The sequence below is a fragment of the Ursus americanus genome, chromosome 15 (genome assembly GCF_024610735.1).
Source record: "Ursus americanus isolate L20-20 chromosome 15, mUrsAme1.1.p, whole genome shotgun sequence".
In the NCBI taxonomy this organism is placed as follows: Eukaryota; Metazoa; Chordata; class Mammalia; order Carnivora; family Ursidae; genus Ursus; species Ursus americanus.
The window spans coordinates 40,284,747-40,306,863 of record NC_142141.1 but is presented as its reverse complement, the minus strand read 5'-3'; the positions used below and the strand labels follow the sequence as shown (position 1 = coordinate 40,306,863).

Sequence of the window (22,117 nt, the reverse complement as noted above, 5' to 3'; positions counted from 1 at the left end):
AACAAATGCAAAATTTTGAAACAGGCTGAAAACATGTCTAGAACATAACTGTAAGATGAATGGAGCAGCCTGGGAAAGTGCTGAGCATGAATTTTGAAACCCGACTCAATTTCAATCCTGTCACATTAAGCTGATTTGTGATCTTGTTACTTAGCCACTCTGGGGTTGTTTTCTCTGAAAAATAAGAAATATAGCACTGTCACTCACTGTTTAAGATGGGAAAACATATGAAATGACATAGCATGGTATGTCATTGCTGTGTGATATTAAGTTCTTGTCTTCTTTTTTTTTTTTTTTTAAGATTTTATTTATTTATTTGACAGAGAGACAGCCAGCGAGAGAGGGAACACAAGCAGGGGGAGCGGGAGAGGAAGAAGCAGGCTCCTAGCGGAGGAGCCCGATGCGGGGCGGGGCTCCATCCCAGAGCACCGGGATCACGCCCTGAGCTGAAGGCAGATGCTTAACGACTGCACCACCCAGGCGCCCCAAGTTCTTGCCTTCTTAAAGAGAACACTGAGAAACAAAATTCAAAAATTTTACTGGGCAAAACTAATTATTCAAAAGAGTAAAACGAGACCCAGAAACACTTAAAAAACAAAAAATGGGGGGTGGGGGTGAAAAAGGCTTGCCCATGTTACATAGATAGTATGTGACATACTTGGGAGAAAAGCCCAAGTCTCCTTTTCCAGTTCTCCAGTGGTTGTCTCCTACAGTTTCCTGGTCTTCTAAGGGTCCAGGGAAAGATTCTAACTCCAGAAAGACACTGAGCCAATGTGCTACTGAATTATAGATTTTTCTGGAAATTATGTGCTGAGGCAACAAGCAGTTGTCAGGAATAACAAGATGTAAGTACCCAATAAACTTGAACATGGTTTTACTGAAGCATAAGTCATTTCAAAGCAAAAGCAATTTATGAGTCAATTCTAACATATAATACATTTAAGTCATTATGTGAATTTAAGTTTTTATTTGTGTATTTCACTGTAGTGCTGTGACAACAAAATGACATCTGTGTACCAGAGCATACATACATCAACAGTAAGATGTAACTTCTCATTACACCACTGCTAGAATATTTAGCTTTTTGTAGGACACATAAGCATGTAAGATGGCCACACCAAATAATTTTCTGGGTTTTTTTTCCTTAGATAACCTTAATTTTTTACCAGTAATACTTTATCAACCTCACTGTTAAGAGAACTGTAAATTATCTGGGTGACGGGGTATGAGGGCAGGGGGGAGGAATCATTCAACTGTGTTATACTGTAATAGTTTGCTAGAGTAATCTCACACACACCAATAAGGAACTGTCATCATAATTAAGGGCTAGTTACTGTTGTTAGTTGCACAATGATAAAGTTCTTTTGAAAATATTGGTTAGCCCACTTATATATGAAAAATGCCCTTTCCACTTATGCAGAAGAAAAAAATATTCAGAAAGTTATTTTTGGCCTTGCTATGTCAAAAAGTCAACTGTACAAAGATCTACGTGTCAAACCTAAAATTATAATTTTAAAAGTCTATTAAAAACAAAAATGTCATGCATTTTTATTATCAATTATGCAGAGGCTTTAAAACTGTTGCAAGACCATATAGTATATATTAGCTTTTATACTGCTAATGCACAACTAACAGCAAACTTGATTAGATTAACAGAAATCTGTCTTAATTACACCTTTATATATCACACTAGAGACAAATGCCACAAGATCTGCAGAAACATTCAGTTCTGAGCACTTAAATGGCAGGATAACTTTTTGTGTTGTAATCCATCACATACAGAATAACAAAACAAAAGGAAAAAATTCTGCAGTTTCACGTTACAAAAAAACGTACTGCTGTAAAATATTAAGAAGGGGTGAAAGATATCATCTATAACACAAAGTAACAACTAGTGTCAAAGAGCAAACAAAACTCCTAAATAAAAATATCAAAATACACATAGCAACTGAAGCACAAATACTGCATTAAATACAGTAAAGATTTAATAAGACTACTTAATAAAAGACACAAAAATAGGGGGCGCTAGGGCAACCAGTAAATAAAACCAAAATAATGGGGAAAACATCTTAAGCATTGTTTTTCCCCTAGCTGGAGCACAATTTTTTTTTTTTTGGGTGTCTTTCCATTCATATAATACCTAACACTGTACATTAAGATATTAACGTCACAGAAAAACTTGGTTCTTCCATGAAATTCTTTAAATTCTTGATAAATTTTTCAAAGTAGACATTATTATGAATGAAAAACAACCAACAAATGGGCACCTGTTGTCTTTAACACTGCAGATTTACAGGAACTTTTTAAAAGTTATCATAATCTTTTTTGTCTTTTTTCCCCTCAGCTTCAAATCCATCAACTCCATCGCTATCCCTTCTTCGTTTCCTGTTGTTGTGGATGTTAAAACGTTGGCTCATTTGGGGTAATGGATCCATGCCTAGAACTTTGTGTATCTGGCGGAATGCAAGGAGTCTCAATGCAAACTGCAACAAAAAGAGCCAGAATTCAGAGTTAATTTTAAGAACCAAAATATTAATTAACTAGGTTTATAGTTCCATATAACAGTATAAAAAAGCATATTTAATGAAATAAACACCTTGAATAATTTTAAGTCTCACAACCGAAACACTCCATATGTTCTAGCGTTTACATTTTCAGGCTTTTCTGTATGCATGCTGTTTTGCTTTTTAAAACATAAATTAAGAGGTGCCTGGGTGGCTCAGTCAGTTAAGTGTCTGACTCCTGGTTTCTGCTCAAGTCATGATCTCAGGGTCATGAGATCAAGCCCCAACTCAGGCTCTGCACTGGGCATGGAGCCTGCTGAAGATTCTCTCTCTCCTGCTCCCTCTACCCCTCCCTGCCCTGCTCGCAAGCACTTGCATTCTCTCCCTCTCTCTCTCTCTCAAAAAAGAAAAAAAAAAAAAAAAGACATAAGTTAAGAAAGAAATCTTTAAAAAAATTCAGCATTATGTTCATTTAAAAAAATGAAATTCAAACAATACACAGCAAAAGGAATGTAAATCTCATTGAGTAAATCCCTCTTTGGTTTCTACTCATGTATTTCCCCATTTTTCCTGTGGATGCCCATGTGTATAGGCTGCACATATGCACACACGCACACACACTTCCCCAGGTTTACAAAAAAGGGTCACATTTCTTCAACTTGTGACTTCATGAACTAAAAAGAAAATTTTCACTACATGGTTATGTTTGTGCAGGTATGTGTTAGGCATCAATGTCACAAGATTTCATAAGACATAATCTATTCCTCAAATTAATTCAAGGAGATGTAGTTGTTTGATTATATGGCAAATTTCACTATATGGTTATAACCTTCAATGTAAATGTTTAGATTATTTTTTGAGATATAATTAACATATTCTAAGAGTCACCCTTTTAAAGTGTACAATTCAGTGTTTTTTAGTATACTTACAAAGTTAAAGTTGTGGAACCATAACCACTCTCTAATTTCGACATTTTCACACACCTCCACCCCCACAACCCCATGACCCAATGTTAGTCATTCCTCAACCCCTCCACCCTTACGTCATGATAACCACGAATCTACTTTTCTATTTCTACAAGATTTGCACACTGTGGACATTTCATATAACACATGGCTTTCTGTGTCTGGCTTCTTTCACTTAACAAAGTGGCTGCTATTGAGACTATTTTTTAAAAAAAGATTTTATTTATTTGAGAGAAAGAGCAAGAGACAGCACAAAGGGGGGTGGAGAGAGAGAAACAGGCTCCCCGCTGAGCAGGGAGCATGACGCAGTGCTCGCTCCTAGGACCCTGGGATCATGACCTAAGCTAAAGGTAGAGGCCTAACCGACTGAGCCACCCAGGCGCCCCTATTTTTTTTTTTTTTGAGAGAGCGAGTGTGTGCGTCAGAGGGAGGAGGGCGGGGGGACCGAGTGTAAGGGAGAGCAAATCTTTTTTTTTCTTTTTTCTTAAAGATTCTATTCATTTATTTGAGAGACAGAGACAGTGAGAGAGGGAACCCAAGCAGGGGGAGTGGGAGAGGGAGAAGCAGGCTCCCTGCTGAGTAGGGAGTCCAACTCGGGGCTTGATTCCAGGACCCTGGGACCATGACCTGAGCAGAAGGCAGGTGCCCAACCGACTGACCCACCAAGGCGCCCTGGAAAGAGCGAATCTTAAGCAGGCTCCATGTCCATGATGGAGCCCAACGTGGGGTTTGATCTCACGACACTGAGATCAGGACCTGAGAGGAAATCAAGAGCCGGACATTTAACTGACTGAAGCACCTAGGTGCCCTGAGACTACTTTTAATACCTAATTATTTTCTTCAGCTGAGATTTAGTTGTTTGTTACAATTATCTGTGTGAGAATTTACTATTTTAGAACTTTCCTCAATTATACGATTCCAATTCCTTAGAACTTTGCCTCATATGTTGGCTTTTGAAATCCTCAAAGTCTCCAAATCATCTGTGTTAAGGACTTGATATAGCATTCTATTTAGTCTGTAATTCCAGATTTTCACGAGTACTGGGTGCTTCTCTACCTCATTTAAGCTATAAGGCTGTTAACTTTCTGAAGTGAGAAAAAGGAATATTTATCATTATAGAATACTAATTCTTTATTGAGAGATTTAGAAAAGATAAACAGAATAATGTTTTCTTCCGTATTCATGGAAAATATCCAAAGACACCTGGTATACAATAATGAATACTAATACAGTTCTACCACAGGGATATTGCTGCTAATCATCAGCCTATTTTAACACTAGGAGTTTCTAAATGAAGGAATACACCAGTAAGTAAAATTAAGGATCTGAGGCTAGGGTGAGCATCCTATAACCTCTTGTTCTGCATGTGGTTTGTATGTATTTATAACATTTAACAAGAGAGAATTCTGCCACATAATTGGCAATTATTTAGCAGCAAACACAATTTGAGGACTGACACTGGAATAATTCTCAAAGGCATCTTGGAATTTTAAAATAACACCGAAGAAGGGGAGGGTTTACACCTAAGGGAAGGGATCTGGATAAATGACCAAGGCTTTATCTTGCAGAAGCATCTTGAAAAGATCACTGAAGAATAAGACTACAGAAATACAGAAAAATAAAGATAAGCATTATGGGGGGCGGGGAGAGAAGAATAGACAGAGACAAAGGAAAGAAGAAAATTATTAACATGGGTGCTACAGGTCACCAAGAAATAAACTGAAATCGACATGGGTATAATTCATAGAGCTTATTCAGATTTTACCAGTTATATATGCACTTCTGTGTGTCTTTAGCTTTAATGCGATTTTGTCGTATGTGTAGCCTTCCATAGCCACATCGCAATCAAGATATTAAACTGTACCATCACCACAAGACTCCCTTTTTAGCTACCGTTAACAATCCCTACCCTCATCCCGAACTTCTAGGAACCACTACTGTTCTCCATCTCTATGTTATTTCATGAATATTACATAAATGGAATAATGCAGTTAACTCCTTCACTTTCTTTAACTCCTTCACTTTTATTTTTTTTTATTTTTTATTTTTTTAAAAGATTTTATTTATTTTATTCGACAGAGATAGAGACAGCCAGCGAGAGAGGGAACACAGGCAGGGGGAGTGGGAGAGGAAGAAGCAGGCTCATAGTGGAGGAGCCTGATGTGGGACTCGATCCCATAATGCCGGGATCACGCCCTGAGCCAAAGGCAGACGCTTAACTGCTGTGCCACCCAGGCGCCAACTCCTTCACTTTTAACAAGGACATTTGTCACTACCTCCTAAAGCCAGACCACTTTCTTCAAGGTGACGTTAAAAAAAAATGCCTTTCAAATGTGAATTCTATTAGTTTTCGAATGCCCTGCTCCTAACCCTAAATTTCCTTTCTCTTAGAATTTACAAATAATTCCTCCTTTAAGCACCAAGGAAGAAAGCAAGCCACTTAGGGTAACCTAAAGAAATACAAACAAAACTTGTCCAAAACACCTGAATTAGTAATCATATAAGTTATCCCTTAATATACTTTTGACATAAAAATTTATTTTTATCTTGACATCTTCCAAATTATCGTTGCCAGAAGAGATAACAAATCAAGAACTTTAAGTCCAATAACTTAATGTCTTAGAGTGAAATTATTACTGTTCACTGCTAGTTTTCTTTTTTCCCCTTAGTACATTTTTGGAATAAAAAAAGGAAAGCTATAGTAGTTTTTAGACTGTTTTTTTTCATTCATTTATTAGGTTCACGTATCTTTTCCATTAATCTTTTTTTTTAAGATTTTATTTATTTTTATTTATATATATTTTTAAGATTTATTTATTTATTTGACAGAGAGAGAGAGAGAGCGAGCACGCACGCCAGAGAGAGAGGGAACACAAGCAGGGGGAGTGGGAGAGGAAGAAGCAGGCTCTCAGTGGAGGAGCCTGATGTGGGGCTCGATCCCATAACACCAGGATCACACCCTGAGCCTAAGGCAGACGCTCAACGACTGAGCCACCCAGGCGCCCCCTCTTCCATTAATCTTTTTCCAATAAAATTCTTAACTGATAATGATGGTAATAGCTAACATTTATTAAGATTCTTCCATTTCCCAGATACTACTGACAAATTAACTCATTTACTCCTCCCAATAATCCTGCTTGAGACAGGATACTACTTTTATCCCTGTTTTATAGATGAGATGACACAGCTGGTATTCAAACCCAGGGAGTCTTGACTCTAGAGCCCACCCTCCCACCCTCAAAGATTTTATTTATGTGAGAGGGAGAATGCACGTGCAAGCTCTCATGGAGTGGGGGGTGGTGGTGGTGGTAGAGGGGCACAGAGGGAGAGAAACTCAAGCAGACTCTCCACTGAATGCAGAGCCTAACACAGGGCTGGATCCTGCAATCCATGAGATCATGACCTGAGCTAAAATCACCAGTCCGACACTTAACCAACTGAGCCACCCAGGTGCCCTGAGCCCACGCTTTTAATTAACTACATTAGGAGCCTTTCCAGTGGCAGGAGAGACTAAATTATAACAATAATTACCATAAACCACACAGCGTATCACTTCTTACAACCAGAGTACATAAACAGTTCCCATACTGATTATGATATATAACCTAATACTCAGATTTAATAAGACACCGAAAATACAGTTCTATTTTCATATAATACAATACACTTAAGACATACACATTATAGTTAAACTAATAGAATCTAAGATTATTTTACTGAAATCTAGTTTAAATTATATCCCCTCCAAGGGCTTACTTACTAAAGAAGAATAGAAATAAGTACTATATAGTAACTTCATTCATTCATTCATTCATTTAAAGATTTTATTTATTTATTTGACATAGAGACAGCCAGCAAGAGAAGGAACACAAGCAGGGGGAGTAGGAGAGGAAGAAGCAGGCCCTCAGCAGGGAGCCTGATGTGGGGCTCGATCCCAGGACCCTGGGATCACGCCCTGAGCCGAAGGCAGACGCTTAACGACTGAGCCACCCAGGTGCCCCTATACAGTAACTTCTTTTAAAGGACAACTATAAAAAACCAAAACTTTAAGGGCAGCGAGCCAACAACAAAGCTCTGGGATTAGAACACATTGGTACCTGTGCACTGGATGTGATGTCTTCACGCTGTTGGTCAGTCATTGTTGCCAAGGTATCGAATGGATCCTTCTCACAAGGATCCAGAAGTCCAGGACTACCTACAAGCAATCAATATATGGAGAAAAAGGCATTAGCATTAACCATTTGTAAAAGAAAGAGCTTTTATTCAACTATCAAACACACAAACATTAAGAACAAAGCAAAATTTACCTTTAAGAATAATCCCTGAAGAAATGCACTCAAAAACTCTTCTCAGTGCATCTCCAGGGCTCTGAGGACTAGAAGCACTACTGATTGCTTTCTCTACTAGTAACTCCATAGCCTAAAAATAAAAACATAAAAGACGTGTTTAACAGCTTATAGAACAAAGGAATCACTCAAACACCAGAATGCCAAATTACTTATGAAGTTGGTTATTAAAAATTTTAAAAGACTGAAAACATTACACAGATCACGAAACCAGAAAATGAATCACAAAAAAAAATCAAAATGAAATAAAACAAGTAATGAAAACAAAACTCAAGAGGCAATACATAACTTACATTTAAAAAAGATAATGTAATTTATGCTTAATGAAGAAAAATGTAAAACAGAGTAACAGTGTTTTTGATTTTTAGTTTTAATTATTGCTGGTCTTTCCTATTAAAATGACAGTCCTTAAAATTCTTTTCTTCCCCCAAATATTTTATTTATCTGAGAGAGAGCACGCACAAGAGGGGAGAGGGGCAGTGGGAGAGGGAGAAGCAGACTCCCTGTTGAGCAGGGAGCCCGACTTGGGGCTAGATCTGAGGGATCACAACTGAGCCGAAGGCAGACACCCAAGTGACTGAGCCACCCAGGCACTTCAGTCCTTAAAATTCTTTTTTTTTTTTTTTAAAAGATTTTATTTATTGTGTGTGAGAGAGAGAGAGGGAGAGAGCACAAGCGGGGAGAATGGCAGGCAGAGGGAGAAGCGGGCTCCCTGCTGAGCAAGGAGCCTGATGCAGGACTTGACCCCAGGCCCCTGGGATCATGAGCTGAGCTGAAGGCAGACACAACCAACCGAGTCACCCAGGAGTCCCAGTCCTTAAAATTCTTTACATATTTAGAGGTCACATGTTCGTTCTTTAAACCTACAGTTAGGGGTGTCTGGGTGGCTCAGTAGGTTAAGTGTCTGCCTTTGGCTCAGGGCATGATCTCAGGGTACTGGGATTGAGCCCCGCATCAGGCTCTCTGCTCACTCACCGGGGAGTCTGCTTCTCCCTTTCACTCTCCCTTTGTGTTCTCTAAGTGAATAGATAAAATCTTTAAAACAAAATAAAAAAAACCCCCTACAGTTAGAGCAGGTCAATATCCCAAGTAAAGACAACTTGTTCTTTCTTTACAAACAATGTGTATTATCTAAATTTTCACTTAACGCACAAATGGACTTCTATTATCCCTAAGGAAAATATAAATTATGCTTTCACTGTAAATTACATTTGAGAGACTCAAAATCTAAACCAATCAATAAAAGACAAAAGTAAAAGTATAGACTTAGAAAGAAGCCATCCAGGAAGTGTTCTGAACAGTCTCTTATTAGAAAAAATTGCTTTCATTTAGATTTTAAAACTTGAGATGTAATTCACACAAGAACCATTCTTTTAAAGTGTACAATTCAGTGGTTTTTAGTATACTTAGAAAGTTGTTCAACCATAATCACTAGCTAATTCCAGAATATTTTCACCACCCCAAAGAAAGTCTATACTCCTAGCAATCATTCCCCATCCACCCTTTCCTCCAACCCCTGGCAACCAATGGCAACCACAAAACCACTTTATTTCTACAGACTTGCCTATTCTGGACATTTCTTACAAATGGAACTATATAAAATGTGGCTTTTTGCATTTGACTTCCTTCACTCAGCATAATGTTGAAGGTTCACCCATGTCATAGTTTTTACTGAAATTTTAAAATATGACCACCAATATAACATTCAAATAAACTGAATATATTGGAACTACAATAAAGTCCTAAAAATGGTAACAAAGCTGAAAATATCTTAGTGAGAACCCATTTTTAGTTGTGTACCTAAGAAGCTTATGGATGTATCCACCTATTCACCCCAAGCTTATCTCGCAGATCTTTTAAATAGGAACAACTCTAAAAAGTTATGTGGAGATTGCAATTCTAAGCAAATCAGGAATAAATTGTAAGAGAAGGAAATTTAAAGAGACAGTACACATTAACAACTACAAAAAATGATAACCTGAGCAGCATGAGATTGAAAACAAAAATGAAAAAATATAAATCACAATGAAAAAAATTAAGATAGTTCAGTTTATTCAGTAGAAGAATACAGGGAGATGTTCTTTTTTTTTTTTTAAAAGGATTTTAATTTAAAAATTTTTAGTATTTTAAGGAATCAACTTCAGTTACTCAGATAATTCTATGAATGTATAACGAATATCTCTCCTTTTTTAGACAAACCAAGTATTATTTTAAGATGTCTAACAGACTGTGAAATCCTTAAGGATAAGATCAATGTCATTTATTTTGAGCTCCTGTGACTAGTGTAAGTGGCCAACATATAGAAAATACTCAATAATTATATGCTTAGGAAACAAAACACTTCTGAAAATAATACTGCTCATAAGAGAAATTAAGGGTAAGAATTATCAAAATTATTGATGCTATGCTTAAAATACAAAATGAATCATAAAATATGCAACTTTCATAAATATAGTCGACCCTTGAATAACATGGGTTTGACCTGTATGGGTCTACTTACATGTGGATTTTTTTCAATAAATGTATCAAAAAATTCTCTGCACATCTGTGACAATTTGAAAAGACAGATGAACCACACAGCCTTGAGATATCAGAAGAATTTAAGAAAAAGGTATTACTATAAGAATACAGGATATAGGTGCCTGGGTGGCTCAGTTGGTTAAACATCTGCCTTGATTTCAGTTCAGGTCATGATCTCAGGGTTATGAAACTGAGCCCCATGATGGGCTCTGCACTAGGTGTGGAGCCTGCTTAAGATTCTCTCTCTTCCTCTGCCCGCTCCTCCCCCCTCTTAGGAAAAAATAATAATACAGGATATAATACATATAACATTTAAAATATATTAATTGTGTTATTGGTAAGGCTTCCAGTAAAAAGCAGGCTATAAGTAGTTAACTTTTTGGGGAGTCAAAAGTTATACATGAATATTGAACTGTGTGGGGATTGGTACCCCTAAACCCCTGCATTGTTTAAGGGTCAACTGTATCTCAAACTTTTACTAAGTACTGTTAGAGAATGTTAAGAGAAAATTAAGTATTAAATAATCAGCTCTAATCTTGGTATGTCCAGATACAGATGTTTTCCCAGTAATTCAAAGCTTTAACAAAATCCGCTAACTGATCTTAAGAAACGAAACTTATTTTTTATTTTTTAAAGATAATTTCATTTATTTGACAGAGAGAGCACAAGCAGGGGGAACAGCAGAGGGAGAGGGAGAAAGCAGGCTCCTTCCTGAACCACCCAGGTGCTCCAAAAAAAATGAGAATTTATGATTTATAGTTGCATATAAAGGTAGAAACTAAAAACCAAGAAAGAAATAATTTATGGAAAACTGAAAGTCAACATAGCAATACCCACAATAAAACTAAGTCCACTATCTGCCTTCTGAGATCATCTGCAATGAGTGAGCAATTTAAAAATACTGATTTTCTACAGAACATAGCTGTTTGCCAAGCAGATGTAAGTTAGGAAAGCAACAAAACTAGAATACACACAGTTTATAAGCTCTGAAATGTATGCAAAGTAAAAGGACAACATTAAAGATGAACACAATTGAATCAGAGAAATAATATTTAGATTGTACTATAAAAGATCTTGGTAGCTTATGTTAGAGAGAAAAGCTCTCCATATTAAATTATTTGAAATCTAAGATTGTAGTATTTGCTTTAAAAACCACTCATGGGTCCCTCTCCAGCATTCAAGATGTTGAAATGACTACATGGTGGGTCCTCTGGTGTGAAATTCCACATTTCCTGGGTCTTCTGGTAGGAGCCATGATCAACTGTGCTGGTAACATGGGAACCAAAAATCTGTGTAGGGGCCCATGAAGAGGACCTAGGGATGACTGAACAGACTTTCTGCCTCTGATGTGGGTGAGACGGTGACAGCCACAGTGAAGACAGACAAACCACAGCTCAGAAAGAAAGTACATGGAGCAGTGGTGATTCAATAATGAAAGTCATACAGGAGAAAAGATGGTGTGTATCTCTAAGTTGAAGATAATGCAGGAGTCATAGTAAACAATAAAGGCAAAATGAAAGGTTCTGCTATCACAGGACCAGCTGCAAAAGGGTGTACAGACTTGTGGCCCAGGATTTAATTCAATGCTGGTAGGACTGCATGATTCTTTGGTGTATTTGATAGATAGATAGATAGATAGATAGATAGATAGATAGATAGATAGATAGATAAATAAATAAAAATTATTTGTGCCCTCCCTACCCCACCACTCATGTAGCCTATTTTTCCTTCCCACCTCTAGTAGTAGTAATAATGCTTACTATGTGGAGCAACATGCTAAGCACTTTAAATGCATGATTTCATTTATTTATTTTAATTAAAATTTTTTTAAAAAGATTTTATTTATTTGAGAGAGAGAGACAGCGAGAGACGGAACACAAGCAAGAGGAGTGGGAGAGGGAGAAGCAAAACAGGCTTCCCGCTGATCAGGGAGCCCAATGTGGGGCTCAATCCCAGGACCCTGGGATCATGACCTGAGTTGAAGGCAGATGCTTAATGACTGAGCCACCCAGGCGCCCGTGCATGATTTCATTTAATTCTCATATCTAGATCCTATTATACCCTAATTTTAAGATTAGGGAGTTGGGGAAACAAGTTAAACAGGCTGTCCAAAGTTATACAGCTAAAATGTAAAAATCAGGCTGGGATTTGAACTCGGGTCTGATTTAAAATCTATTTTTGTTTTTTAAAAAAACAACTGTATTTCAATAAATATCCTTTATCAATGGGTGATCCAGACCAATAACTAGTTTCCTTGTGTATTAGTTTTTAAAAATTTTTTTTTAGATTTTAGTTTTTAAGTAATCTCTCCCAACGTGGAGCTTGAACTCACTACTCGAGATCAAGATTCCCATGCCCCACTGACTAAAAAACATTATGAGATTGTGGTAACACAAATACTTTCATTTGGTGGCAGTGTAAACAGGTAAAACCTTTTTTAGTATACAAGTGACAAATTCAAAAATTTACAATGGGGCTATTATACTTAATGAAAGCACAAAAAGGGGCACCTGGGTGGCTCAGTTGGTTAAGCATCTGCCTTCAGCTAAGGTCATGATCCCAGGGCCCGGGGACTGAGCTTGGCATCAGGCTTCCGGCTCAGCTGGGAGTCTGCTCTGCCCCTCCCCCCACTCCTACTCACTCACATGCTCTCTCTCTCCAAGCAATCAATTTTTTTTTTTTTAATGAAAGCACAAAAGATATCTAACACTAGGAAGTCTGGTTAAATAATAAAAATAATAGTAATTATCCCCTTCATTACAGCTAATATTTACTGAGTGCTTATTATATACTAAGCACTGTTGTAAATTCTCACATTAACTAGTTTAAATCATCACAATCACCTTTTGGGGATAGATATGACTATTATTCCTACTTTACAGATGAAGGTGTTTATATTAATAACACAGGATCTTATGAATTCCATTACAATAAGCAACTGTATACACAAAAAACATTTCTACATTCCAGCTGATGTGGGTTAATACTGATACATGCATGACAGACTTCCATTCCTAAGTCCATGTGTAGGATATTTACGCATAGCACCTTATTTCATACTCAATAATTCTTGGTAAAAACCGTCACGTCTTGTGGGAAAAAGATTTTTACAACTTTTGGTGATTCAGGAGTGCGTGTACCTTTTAAGTAGATGGTTTCTGTTGGGGGTAGCTAAGTGTTGCACATATATTATTTTTAAGCTAAAGTGAACAAGATGATACACTTCAAGTATAATGTGTGGATTCTTTTGCAAGCTAAGAGAATGGTTAGTTCTTTGCCCTAAATGTCAGTGTCCTATCATTTAAAAACTCTTCACTGGTTCTAAAAGTGACAGACTGGGGGATTTGGTAGGGGGGGGGAAGGCTGGCTCAGTCAGTAGAGTATGCAACTCTTAATCTCAGAGTCTTGAGTTCGAGCCCCATGTCGGGTAGAGATTACCACCAAAAGAAAAGAAAAAAAAGAAAAAATAAGTGACAGTAGCTCTCTTACTACAAGCTACCACCATTAAAATCTAAATTACTTATATTCTTAAAAACAACAACAAAAAAAACCCCACGAAATATGTAGAAAGAAACACTGAATCACATATTTCAACAGCTATTTGAGCACAAAGTAGAATTACGCAGTTCTCTCAGCCTCTTCTTTGAGAACTGTCCTTTTACATTTGACATAGTTCTTTTTTTTAAAGATTTTTATTTATTTATTTGACAGAGATAGAGACAGCCAGCGAGAGAGGGAACACAAGCAGGGGGAGTGGGAGAGAAGAAGCAGGCTCATAGCAGAGGAGCCTGATGTGGGGCTCGATCCCATAACGCCGGGATCACGCCCTGAGCCGAAGGCAGACGCTTAACCACTGTGCCACCCAGGCGCCCCTGACATAGTGGTTTTTTTAAAAAGGTAAAATTCACATAATATAAAACTAAGTACTTTAAAATGAATAATTCAGTGGCATTCAGTACATTCACTACGTTGTACAATGACCACCTCTTATCTAATTCAAAACATTGCCATAATTTCAGAGTAAAACGCCTTAACCCATTAAGTAGTTTCTTCTATAACCTCTTTCCCTCAAGTCTCTGGCAACCCACCAATTCGCATTCTGTATGACTTTGTTTATTATGGATATTTCATACAAATGCAACCATATAATGTGATCTTTTGTGTCTGGCTTTTTTCACTTAATGTACTGTTTTGGAGGTTCATCGATGCTATAGATCATTCTTTTCTGTAAAATATTCCTTACCCTAATCTACACTGTTCAGAAATAAAACATATAATAAACATTAAAAAATTAAATATACATCCTTTGTGAATTATAGCAGGTATAACATTCCAAAGGAAGTTTAGATACTACATAGAAATTCTGATATCAGACCAACCTGACAAGAACTCTACCTGTATTTTCTTTACTTCATTACCATGGGTTCAGGACAAGAGAACTAATTTGAGGGCAGAGTACCATTTTCAGTACTCAACTGCAGTGGTGAAGGAAAGCCTAAAAGTAGGCACTGTTACTTATTTATTCAAGGTAAATAATCTGAATGCTAAATAAAACTGAAAATAATAAAGTTCATTAAGAATTTCACATTTCTTTTATGAAAATCAAGAAACACTACTCTTGGGGTGCCTAGGTGGCTCAGATGGTGAAGTGTCTGCCTTTGGCTCAGATCATGATCCTGGAGTTCTGGGATCATGCCCCGCATCAGGCTCCTTGCTCAATGGGGAGTCTGATCCCCGCCCCCACCTTGTGTTCTTTTGCTCTCTCTCAAATAAATAAAATCTTTAAAAAACAAATTTTATCTCTGCCTAAGGTGACAGTATAAAGCCTAATTTCACGATCTCTTGCTCCAACACATAATTAATAAATATGTTACAACACACCAAAGCAAAAATGTAACAGTTTTAACCAAAAACAGAAGAAAAGGTCAGTGAAAGAATCTTTCCAAGGAACTGACTGCCTTGGGAAACTCTCTCCATGGAGCTCCTAACTTGGTTCTCTAGAGAGAAGATGGGGGTAGCGCTGGCAGTTGAGTGAAAAAAAAAAAGATCCAAAAAATTTGAGCAATAACTTCCCAACTAAGAGAGGTAGATAGAACAAGACATACTGAAGTCAGTCGCAGAAAAAGTAATTTCCTAAATGTAAAAATCCCTCATACACCCCCTTCCTTACCAGAGAAAGGAAAAGAAAAGAATTCACCATCCTGAAGACTCTTGCAGAAGGGAGGAAGAGAAGAACAAAAGAATCCTAATTATCCACATCTAATATCTCTAAACAGACATTTGGCTAATATGTAGGTAAAAGAAAAGGTAAGATCTGCCCAAGAAGGAAGCAGTAGGGAAAATGTATTATGAAGAATGGCTGTGAACTGTCAACAGAAGTGTCCCAAAGTGGCTTCACATACTCAAAACACTGTTGGCTCAGGGAAATGAAGTTGTTCCTAAAAGGGGACGATGAATAGGAAGAAGGGGGAAAAAAAAATAGAGCGAGCGAGCAGATTCTGCATAGGCAAAGGCTCTAGGTGCCCACACTGGGTTTGAAACCAAAGCACAAAGGTGTGCCAATGGAATCTACCTCATAGAGTAGCACAGCACATTCAATCAAGACGTTGTAGAGAGCACTGCCTAAGTCTGCAACAAGGCTGGATGCAGCAAATCCATATATCTTTTGTTTGAGCCTCAAAGCAGAGCTCACGGGGGAAGAAAAAGGAGAGCTATTTAAAAAGGCATGGAGAGGTTCAAAGACAATTCTTGTTTGGATGTCAGAGTACAAAAAGATGATTTTGTAATGGAACTGACAACTAATGAGATGAAAAAACAAAAACAAACCAGGCATGTTATCTCTATATTTGGGTGGAACATACCATGAAAAATAGAGATGAAAAATCTATTCTCTACGGACTTTGAGCGATAATGATGTGTGATCTATGTTCCCTGGGTTGTAACAAATGTACCTCTCTAGGGAGGAATGTTGATAGGGAGGGTGTGCATGTGTGAGAGTAGAAGATCCAAAAACTGCTCTAAAAAAATAATGTCTATTAAAAAATAAATTAAAAAACCTGTTCTGGAAGGATCTTAGTTTAAGCTAATAAAGATATAATCAATCTGCTAATATTCTGAGTTATAAGAGAACTTGATGAACAAAAAAACCCAATAAAATCAAAAACTCAAAAGGAAGATTACAGAGCTAGTAATGCACGCTGAAAAATAAAATAATATTATCAGAGAATAAATGAATTATAAATAGCGAAGAACACTAGGACATAGCTGAAAAGCAAGTTACTGTCAAAGAAATAATCACAAGAGACACAAGAGGAAAGAAGACAAGACTTAAAGCAATTACAGGGGTGTCATGGTGGCACAGTCAACTTAAGCAGCCAACTCTTCATTTTGGCTCATGTCCTGGTATCAGGATTGTGAGATAAAGCCCCATGCTGGGCTCCACACTCAGGGGGAAGACTGCTTAAGACTCTCTCTCCCTCTCCCCCTCCCACCCTACACACGCTCTCTCTCAAATAAATTAACAAATCTTAAAAAAAAAAAAAAACAATTATAAAGATAAAAGATATGCAGGACAAAAGCAATCCAACATAAGGGTAACGGTGTCCCTAAAATAGAGAATCCTATCAATTAGACATAATGGAAGATTGTTTTCTCCCCTAACTGAAAGAAAAATCAAATCTGCAGGATAAAAGGACAAAGATTTCAATAAAATGCTGATACTGTACAACACATTCCAAGACATAATTTGGTTAAAGTTAATGATATGCAAAGGTAAAGAAAGAATTCTTTCAATGGCCTGTAAAAGGAAGTCAGGACCAAAAAACTAGGCTGAACTTAGACTTACTAACACACAATACTGAAAGACAGTGAGGTGAAACTAAAAATGGAGAGGGGGGAAAACTGTGAACTAACAATGTATTTCTCATTAAAGTAATGGCAACTGGCAAAGCTTCTCAAACATGACAGAATTTCAAAAAACTTAAACACCTTTTGGTAAAAGCTATTTGATTATAATATACAATCAGGAAACGAAAAGGAAAAGCCCCAGTATGAGACCTAGTGGTTTGTATCGAACCATTTTAATATACAGAACATTAAACAATCAGAATATGAATACAGAAGGTAGTTATTTTTACACTTTTAAGGTTTAAAAAGCCTAAGTGTGTAAATGGCTCAGTTTTCTAGTGGAATCAGCATATATTAACATAAGTTAATCAAGAAACAGGTTTAAATACATTAAAAAAATTTAGGGAACAAATGAAAGAATTACATAACAAGAAACCCAAAGGAGGACTGGGGGAAGGGGCAGAAATATAAACGAAAATTTTCTCAACTTTTTTTAGGTGAGAGTTGACAGATACTATATAAAACTGTTAACAGATGAATGAGAACGTCATATAAAACTAGAAAGGCAACAACTAACTGTCACAAGGAAAAAACATTCACACACAAAAAGAATTAAGAAAAGGAAATAAGAAGAATTATGGTAAAGCACAGAAGAAAACAAAGGAAACATACCATACTCATACCAGACAAATGCTCATGACAAGAAAGCTAGAATTTCAATATTAATCAATGGACAAGGCTTATTAACTCAGGGGACCCTTTAAAATGGCAAAGGTTCAAATTCACAATGAAGACGTAACTGTATTGTTTATGTCCAAAATTATCACTGCAACAAAACAGTAAAGCACAAACTATAGGAAATAGAACAGAAATGGAAACATAATAGAAATAGCAGATTTTAATTCACTTTCATCAATCCATGGATGGATGAAGTACACAAAAATTATATAAGGAAAAAATACAGAAGATATGAACAAAACGACTAAACTGAACTAAGAGGTATTATGTTGTGTTCTCGAGAACACCTCTTTAAGGTGCCCATAGATCATAAAAACTGTACAAATTAAACAATAGAGACTTCAAATTCTAAAAATTGTAAATAGAATACATTTATCAGATTACAATGCTGTAAGACTAGAAATTATTTACAGAAACAAAAGCAACCCACCTTCAATCACACAGAATTTCAAAATTCCCCCAAAGGGGGTGTGTGAGTGGCTCATTCAGTTAAACGTCTGACTTGGGATTTTGGCTCAGGTCATGATCTCAGCTCATGGGATACAGCCCTGCACTGGGCTCTATGCTCAGCAGGGAGTCTGCTTCTGATTCTCTCTCCCTCCATCTCTCCCCCTGTGTATGTGCACTCTCTCTCCAAAATAAATAAATAAATAAATCCCACAAAAACCAAAAAACAAACCAAGAGTGTACCTGTCTCGATGAGCACTGGGTGATGTACGGAACTGTTAAATCACTATATTGTACATCTGAAACTAATACTACACTGCATGTTAACGATACTGGAATTAAAGAGTGAATGAAAGAAGTATCCAACTCAAGGAGTTTGTAAAAGAACAATAAACTCAAGGAAAACGAAATTAGGAATAAATAGGAAAATGGTAGATCTGGCAGATAAATTCACGGAGCTGATTCTCTGGGGAAAGGAAAAAATAACATGAAAAGTAAGCCACTGCCTAAAGAAGACAATACTAGGAGCATTTTTAAAAAGTCAAAATATTAACATTCTGATGTGTCTTAAATAATCAAACAGCTGGTGTACTTTATGTACAACACCGTTTAAAAGATCAACCACCAGCTTCATTTGTACTATCTGACTCTCCTATCATTACCCTGCTATGGCCTATGCTCTTCTAATTCCTTCTACTTTTCCTCTCTTTTCCACTCAATTCATAAAGCTCTGCATCCTCAAAGGGGTGTCTGAAGTTCATGTCTCCCTCTGATAAAGAGGAAAAATAAAGTTGTAGGGCAGGGGCATCTACAGTGATGAACCTTCAGACTCCCAAGAGTGGCCTAGAAAGAACGGCCTGAGAGTCCATTCTCTAAAGTACTGTATCTTGGACTTAGTACAACAGTAACAGCCTCAAGGGCACATACATGTAGGGAACTGAAGTTGAAGGAAGCAGAAAGTAGAATGATGATGTGTAATAGTGCATATATTTTTAAACATTAAAAAAATTTGAAGTTAGATAATGCTTAACACATTTTTATATTAAAATATATCAAGAATTTAGTGAATTCTGACCACATGTAAATAATGAAACACCCATTTGTCATTTTGCTCCTATACAGCAACTACTACCGCTGGCTAGTCTAAATCAAATTAAGAATTAAAAACAGACAAAATAATAGTAAAGATCCTGTAAGTATTTAAAAAACCCTGAGAGGGGCAACCTGGGCGGCTCAGTTGGTTAAGCCTTTGGCTCTTGATTTCGGCTCAGGTCATCTCAGAGTCGTGGGATCGAGCCCCGCATTGGGGTGGGGTGGTGGGACGAGTCTGCTTAAGATTCTCCCTCTCCCTCTCACCCACTCATGTGTGCACTTTCTCTAAAATAAATAAATAAATAAATAAATCTATCTATCTATCTATCTTAACACCCCCCGCCCAAAAACCTAAAAAGAAAAATAAAAACAAAAGACCCAAACAAAAAAAGCAAAAAACCCCAAAAAAACAACCCCCCCAAGAGCCCCAAAAGCAAAATTCTATCATACAAAAATCTGAATATCTAGCTGAATTGGTCCAATTTTCTAGAATACAAGTTGCCAAAATTAAAGGAGAGATAAAAATTAGACTAATCACAAAAGAAAAAACTGAGAAAATGCTACCCACTTTATTAACAGAGATTGGGAAATAATGTCATCAAATGACAGTAGTTTGATCCTACTAGAAGTGTTTCGGAATTTAGATACAGAACAAAAGCTTTCAAACTGTTTTTAGAGAGCTAGTGCATTATGATTCTAAATCTGAAAAAGAGGACAAAAATAAAACTATAAAACTTTATGTCACCAAGAAAATTCCTAAAGAGACTATCAGCAAAATAGTTAATATTATTCTCACATATGAGAATCACCCTTGGAATGCAAAGATAGTTCAGTATGAGGAATCTATTTGTACAATGAACAATACTGAACAGGTTGAAAGGAAAAAACTATACGTTCAGGTCAATAAACCTTGAAAGAGTATCTGATCAAGTTCAATTTCCATTCCTGACTCATTCTTTTAACCTCAAAACATTTTTTTAAAAAAAATGTAAGCTCCATACCCAATTTGAGGCTTGACCTCACGACCCTGAGATCAACAGTCACATGCTCTACTGACTGAGCCAGCCAGGTACCCCTCTATTCCTGATTCAAAATTACTTAGCAAACTAGGAAAAGACTGATAATTCTAACTTGACAGAGAAGTATCTCAAATAAAAGGCTAACCATCATGCTTAGTACACTGTACACCCTAGAAACATTTTTTTGGTTTTTTGCTTAAAAGTATTTTCAATACAATCAGGAACACAGCATGCATGTAAAGTACTATTTCTTTTTTTTCCTATTTATTCTAGAAGTATCAGTTAAATTAGAAAAAAAGAAAGAAGGCAAAATATAATTTATAGGTATGATTCTAAGATTAGAAAACACAAGAGAATAATATGAAAAAAATTATTATAAATAAAGAAATGCAGTCAGGTGGTAGGGGTTGCAAAATTAACATTCAAAGTTAATAGCTTTTATATACACAAACAATAACTAGAAAATAGATGTGAAGGGGGAAAAAAGCCTCTAAAAGATAAAATACCTACCTAGCTACAAACAACCAAAACCAAAACTTTACATAGAACATATACGAATTTAAGCAGGTACATAAAATTAACTTCAGTAAACAGGACGTCACATACTCTCAGCTAAGAACAGTATAGAAGTGATAATTCCCCCCAACGAATCTATTAATTCAATGCAGTACTACTTAAAAAAACATCACAAGAACTTTGGAGAAACTGAACAAAGTTGTAGTCAAGTTCATTTGGAAAAACAAACATATAAGAAAAGCCAAAAAAAAAAAAAAATTCTGTGCAAGATGGTTTGTTTAAAAGGGGGGCAAAGAACAGAGAGGGAAGAATGTGATGACAAGGGCAATCAGAAATTTAAAACTCTGAAACTTCAATTGTTAAGTTTAGTACTACAGAAGAAAACAGACTGAAGAATCAAAGACAACTGCTGAATGGACCCACAAAAAAGGAGCTTTGGTCTAGGACAGGGTTTCTCAACCTCAGTGCTACTGATAACCAGTTTTGATAACCAAAAGAGTCTCCAGACATTATCAAATGTCTCCTGGAGGACAAAACTGTCCCTGGTTGAGAACCACAGGTTTATGATAATGGTGGTATTTCAAACTGGGGGTTGGGAGAACAGATATCAGTGTTAAATAAACTATTAAAATGGTACTGGAATAGTTGGCAAATGGTCTGAAAAAACATTTAGCTAAATCCATTTATGATTTGAAAATATTTTTTAATTGAAAATTATTTTTAACTATACAAGTAATGTATATATATTTTGTCCTGGTATAAACATTACAGATCTCTACCATAATCATCCCTTTCTCTGACTCCTCAGAGACAACCCCTATTATAAGTTGGAATATAGCCTTCTCAAAGCTTTTATTATGTATTAAAAAAAATATATATATATATATGCACTTGTAGAAAATACAATTTGGGGACACCTGGGTGGCTCGGTCGTTAAGCGTCTGCCTTCGGCTCAGGTTATGATCCCAGGGTCCTGGGATCGAGCCCCACATTGGGCTCCCTGCTTGGCGGGAAGCCTTGCTTCTCCCTCTCCCACTCCCCCTGCTTGTGTTCCGTCTCTCACTGTCTGTCTCTGTCAAATAAATAAAATCTTAAATAAAAAAAAAAAAAAGAAGAAAATACAA

The 22,117-nt window shown here is 36.7% G+C and overlaps 1 protein-coding gene and 1 pseudogene across 3 annotated transcripts in view; one reads left to right on the top strand and one right to left on the bottom strand.

The window, feature by feature from the left end:
• Positions 1-857: 857 nt before the first annotated feature.
• ZFR (zinc finger RNA binding protein) overlaps positions 858-22,117 on the bottom strand; it is an 81,531-nt gene continuing 60,271 nt past the window's right edge. For 2 of the 3 annotated variants that reach the window (XM_045787195.2, XM_045787196.2), the window contains 3 exons: positions 7,777-7,888; positions 7,567-7,664; positions 858-2,483 (listed from right to left, as the gene is read on the bottom strand). In XM_045787195.2, coding sequence (XP_045643151.1) covers positions 2,304-2,483; positions 7,567-7,664; positions 7,777-7,888 — 390 coding nt within the window. In that variant the 3' untranslated portion in view covers positions 858-2,303. Of the gene's footprint in view, positions 2,484-7,566; positions 7,665-7,776; positions 7,889-22,117 lie in introns of those variants that run through there. The other variant, XR_006777635.2, reaches the window with a different exon arrangement.
• LOC123785452 (large ribosomal subunit protein uL14 pseudogene) lies at positions 11,542-11,938 on the top strand (annotated as a pseudogene).